The sequence below is a fragment of the Mastomys coucha genome, unplaced genomic scaffold (assembly GCF_008632895.1).
Source record: "Mastomys coucha isolate ucsf_1 unplaced genomic scaffold, UCSF_Mcou_1 pScaffold23, whole genome shotgun sequence".
Lineage (NCBI taxonomy): Eukaryota > Metazoa > Chordata > Mammalia > Rodentia > Muridae > Mastomys > Mastomys coucha.
This window is the reverse complement of record NW_022196906.1, coordinates 61,512,089-61,517,794: the sequence shown is the minus strand read 5'-3', so window position 1 is coordinate 61,517,794 and position 5,706 is coordinate 61,512,089. Positions and strand designations below refer to the sequence as shown.

Here is a 5,706-nt window from a genome sequence, read left to right as displayed (position 1 = left end):
TGAGTGAGTGACTTTATTCTCAGCCCACAGAGAACAGGTTACATTCATTTAAGAAATGGTGTATGGCCAGGCTGTGGTGGCGCACACCTTTAATCCCAGCACCTGGGAGGCAGAGACAGGCAGATTTCTGAGTTTGAGGCCAGGCTGGTCTACACAGTGAGTTCCAGGACAGCCAAGGCTACACAGAGAAACCCTGTCTCAAATAAAAAAAAAAAAGAAAGAAAGAAAGAAATGGTGTATGTATTAAGATGGCCTATCCATAAAGTCATTCACCAACTGTTTCAGTGAACAATGGTTCTGCTTGGAGGGTGGCACAGACATTAGGTGAGGGTAAGAATTTGGTTTATTAGCTGTGATAATTTGGAAAAGAATTCATCTCAGAGAAAGAGTAACTTATAAAGTCCTCTTGATACAAGAGTTACAAATATCAAGCAGAGCATTCAGTCTCACTCTTTGTTGTTCTCATACAAGCCACCTCCCAAGTTAATTGTCTATGTATCTTTTGGGTGTATAAATACTTTTGAAATATATAAGCAGTTCTGAAAACCATAATATAGTGTAAAAACATGAAATAAACAATACTACTAATAGAGAGGCTGAGATAGGAGAAGCAAGATTTCAAGACCCTTATGCTGTACACAGCCAGACACTGTCACAAACAAACAAGCTAAAAGTGCATATAGATTGTACAATATTGGACCTGTTTCTCCAATTATCAAATTAGACAAACCATTGGATGACAATCAACAAATTTCTAATTCCTCATATTTTTGGATTTCAATCAATTAGGATATGTTGGTAATAATTTTCATATTAAGATATTAAGAAAAAGTAACTGTCACTTCCTGTTGTTTTTGTTGTAAGAGGTGAAATTAGGTTTGTGTGGATTTGTTGAAAGATTACTTTCTTGCTTCTTCTACGGTGTAGTTTTGCTCCTTATGTTGATGTTTCCCATCTATTATCCTTTTGTAGGGCTGGATTTGTGGAAAGATATTGTGTAAATTTTGTTTTGTCATGGAATATCTTGGTTTCTCCATCTATGGTAATTGAGAGTTTTGCTGGGGTATAGTAGCCTGGGCTGGCATTTGTGTTCTTGTAGGGTCTGTATGACATCTGCCCAGGATCTTCTAGCTTTCATAGTCTCTGGTGAGAAGACGGGTGTAATTCTGATAGGCCTGCCTTTATATGTTACTTGACCTTTTTCCCTTACTGCTTTTAAAATTCTTTCTTTGTTTAGTGCATTTGGTGTTTTGATTATTATGTGATGGGAGGAATTTCTTTCCTGGTCCAGTCTATTTGGAGTTCTGTAGGCTTCTTGTATGTTCATGGGCTTTCTTTAGGTTAGGGAAGTTTTCTTCTATAATTTTGTTGAAGATATTTACTGGCCCATTACATTGGGAATTTTCACTCTCTTCTATACCTATTATCCTTAGGTTTGGTCCTCTCATTGCATCCTGGATTTCCTGGATGTTTTGGGTTAAGAGCTTTTTGCTTTTTGCATTTTCTTTGACTGCTGTGTCAATGTTTTCTAAGGTGTCTTTTGCCCCTGAGATTCTCTCTTCTACCTCTTGTATTCTGTTGGTGATGTTTGCATCTATGATTCCTGGTTTCTTTCCTAGGTTTTATATCTCCAGGGTTGTCTCTCTTTCTGATTTCTTTATTGTTTCTATTTCCATTTTTAGATTCTGGATGGTTTTGCTCATTTCCTTCACCTGTTTAACTGTGCTTTCCGGTAGTTCTTTAAGGGATTTTTGTGTTTCCTCTTGAAGGGCTTCTAGCTCTTTACCTGTGTTCTCCTATATTTCTTTGAGGGTGCTATTTATGTCTTTCTTAAAGTCCTGTATCATCACCATGAAAAGTGATTTTATATCTGAATCTTGCTTATCTGGTATAATGGTGTGTCCAGGACTTGCTATGGTGGGAGAATTGGGTTCTGAGGTTGCCAAGTAACCTTGGTTTGTGTTGTTTATTTTCTTAAGCTTGCCCCCCTCCTACCTCCCCACCCCCACCCAGCCATCTGGTTATCTCTAGTGCTACCTGCCCTTGCTAAATCTGACTGGAGCCTGTCCTTCCTATGATCCTGGTGTGTCAGAACTCCTCAGAGTGAAGCTGTCTCTGTGATTCTATGATTCTGGGATCCTGTGACCCTGGGTTTGTTAGAGCACCTGGGAGTGCAGCAGCTTCCTCTGGGTGTTGTGGAACTGGCCGCGGAGCTTGTGCCCAAGCTCTGCTCAGGGTACTGGCTGGGCCCAGAGAGACTGGAAGGAACCAGAGCCACTGGGCTGGCGGAGTTTCTGTGTGCCTGGTCCCGCTGGTCCCAGTTACTCCCAGTGTTGGGACAGATGTTGGGTCCTCCTTCACCTCTGATCCTGAGCGTGTCAGAGCACCTGGGAGTGGAGCTTCCTCTGGATGTTGTGGGACTGGCTGCAGAGCTTGTGCCCAAGGTCTTCTCAGCCCAAATAAGCATTTATAATAGCACTGACCTTCAATGATTCAAGTGAGCTTGTATATTAATGCTTAATAAAATGACCTAACATATAGAAATAACTATATACATATTTGTTTACCAAAATGATCACAGCAGTTAAAGTGAGACTTGGGATTCAAATTGAACTTTGCTGAACCGAGCCTTTCCCACAATCCCTGGGAAATACCATGTTGTGTCATCAGACATAGCATTTGTATGCTGTTTTTGTCCAAGAAATTTAGTCTTCCAAGTATCAACCTTATTTCTACAGATCTTCATGTGTACACTTTTTGTTACAAAGTTCATTTGTAGCACCCAATTCAACACTCAGTCCAAGCACTAGTAATATAAATATTAGCCTCTTGCATGAGGCAAATATGTAATATTAATCAATGCATTGTTGAAAGTATTAAAAGTTAGATATGAAAAAAAAGAGGAGTTAGATATGCTTTCCCATATGCTTAATATGGGAAAGCCATACCAATAGGAAAAGATTCTTCCTATGCTTTAGTTCATTAAGTAGACTACCTACCCAGTTATCACTATGATTTGAATTATACTGAAAGCTTATGGATAGTTTGTAGTTGTGTATGGTCCCTGCACCCCACCTCGTTTGTATACATTCCTATTCATTGTCACATGGAAAGTCAATGACAATAGACCATTAAATTTTTAATGACTATTTTCTTACTTTATTTTAGATTTTATGTGTACAATAAAAAGAAACGTCTTGTCAACACACCTTACGTGGATAACTCCTATAAATGGGCTGGTGGTGGATTTCTTTCCACAGTGGGCGACCTCCTGAAGTTTGGGAACGCAATGCTGTATGGCTACCAAGTTGGGCAGTTTAAGAACTCAAATGAAAATCTCTTGCCTGGATACCTCAAGCCAGAAACAATGCTGATGATGTGGACCCCAATCCCTAACACAGAGATGTCCTGGGATAAAGAGGGGAAATATGCAATGGCGTGGGGTGTTGTAGAGAAGAAGCAAACATATGGATCCTGTAGGAGGCAGCGGCACTATGCCTCCCACACTGGAGGCGCCGTGGGTGCCAGTAGTGTCCTGCTAGTCCTTCCTGAAGAACTGGACCCAGAGGCCATAAACAACAAGGTTCCCCCACGAGGAATAATCGTCTCTATCATATGCAACATGCAGTCTGTGGGCCTCAATAGCACTGCTTTGAAGATCGCCCTGGAATTTGATAAAGACAGAGCTGACTAATCCTAACCAGCGGCACAGGTCCATAGTGAGCCTTTCGTTATTTGAGATGTCCCAAAATACATAAGCATTTTAAGAATACATTTGTAATGGAATACAGTTAAACGTGGAGAATTATGTACCTCTAATGGCTTAATTTTGTAACTGCCTTTTTATTGGACAATTAGTTCTTTACACTCAGGGAAATAACAATTGTTTCTACTTTTTAAAAAAAAGTGTTTACTCTTGAAATAAAATATTCTGATAAAAGAAGGCACTTTTTAGTTTCTAGGTTTTTATTTTTACTCTTTTTACAGTCTTGCTATGTAGCACAGGCTGGCTTCGAACTTAAACCTTCCCACTTTACTTCCCAAAACCCTGGATTATGGGCATGCACCACCAGACTTGGCTAAAATATGTACTTTTTAAATGTGTAATAGAGGATGTCTCATCCAACAGAAAGCTGTAAAGATTGACCTCTTAATATTTAAACAGTGAAAACACACTCATGAGAATCACATATGTATGAATATAAATATGTACATTGCAGCTTAAAGGAAGGCTCTGGAATTGAAGAGTAATATAGTTGGGTGAATCTAGGGCAGTCTGTAAAGAGGCTACAGACAACATATGCTAGTTACGAGACTAGTATATGTAGAATACTATAGTAGCCTCTGGACTGGAGAAAGAGCTTCCAGGATGGGCTGCAGCTGGTCCTGTCACTCAGGGGCCTCCCCATAGGACTGCTTGACTACTTATGTCATGATTTTGTGGGCTTAAGAGCAAGTTAAGGAGAGAGGAAGAGAGTGAGTGGGAGTACAGCATGGCAGGCACAGTGCATCACACCTTACAAGCCAGCCAGAATCCACTGTATACTTTAGTGTGCACCACTGTGACCAGATACCCATCAGAAACAACAGGAAAATGAAGGTTTGCAGCCTCAGAGTTGCTGTCCATTGTGGCAAGGAAGGTATATAACAGGTAGTACAGAAGAAGCGGTCCTATACCATCACGTGTGGTGAGTTCTATTTGGTCTATTAAACACAGGTTATCCCTGATCCATTGTAGGAGTGGACTGTACACAGGGGTGAATACTGAGAATCTTTAGGGCCATCGTAAAGGTAGCCACCACAGATGGCTTACTGTAGTGTTGACTTTGGGATACTCTGTTGTAACAATCACAAATGTTATAAGCTGGAGATTACCTGTGTGCCAGGGGAGATGGGAAAACAGAAAGATGTCAAAGTTTTTGTGTACTTTATGAAAGAATTTTTCTGTCTTTCTCAACCCTGAGTCTATTTCTTCACTTTCTTCTTTATAGCAGTAAATCAGTATCTGGGTTGTGTGAGTTATAGATAGCACCAGTTCTTTTAAACATGTCCATCTCTTCCAGGAACATAAAAGGTAGGTGTAGTCCTGTGCTGTAATCCCCAGGCTGATGAAAGGGAGACAGGCAGGGCCCTGAAGACTCACCATCCATGGAGTACTGGGGTCAGTGGGTGATCTTGTCTCAAAGGATACGGTGGAGATTAAAAACAGGAGACACCGGACTCACCTCTGGCCTCCATAACACACTCACTTTCTTACCCAACTGAGTTAGAAACAGAACTGATAAATTTTCATATCTTAAGAAGTGACTGACCCTTATTCAGGAAAAGATACAGTCTTGTCTTATTTTTGTTCTTTTTACTTAAACTGGTTACAAATGATTTATTCAAATGACCATTAAATTGATCTTTTGTGAATGTAAAAATAAAGGCATAAAAGATTTACAACAAATACCCATATTTCCAATGCCAATACTTTTAAATGTTGACGTCAAATTTTCTTCACCTAAGCATGATAATGCAGAGAAAACTGAAGACCCTTTGACTAACACCTACAGCCCACTGCTTCTGCCTCGCAGAGACTATCAGGATTGTGGGGTAGCCTCTCATTTCCTTGCTTGACACTTTCACATTTGTAATACTATTGCTTTCTATCACATCTATACAGATACGTTTTCTACCATCCTCAGAACTCAATTGTATATTATC

General features: G+C 40.1%; 1 protein-coding gene across 2 annotated transcripts in view; it reads left to right on the top strand.

Moving 5' to 3' along the window:
- The window catches only part of Lactb (lactamase beta), a 23,182-nt gene extending 19,235 nt beyond the window's left edge, over positions 1-3,947 (top strand). The window contains exon 6 of one of the 2 annotated variants that reach the window (XR_004111730.1): positions 3,169-3,297. Coding sequence is in view for 1 of the 2 variants with exons in the window: in XM_031344953.1 (XP_031200813.1) it covers positions 3,169-3,694 (526 nt within the window). In the remaining variant the exon portion in view is untranslated. Of the gene's footprint in view, positions 1-3,168 lie in introns of both variants that reach the window. The other variant, XM_031344953.1, reaches the window with a different exon arrangement.
- Positions 3,948-5,706: the final 1,759 nt, after the last annotated feature.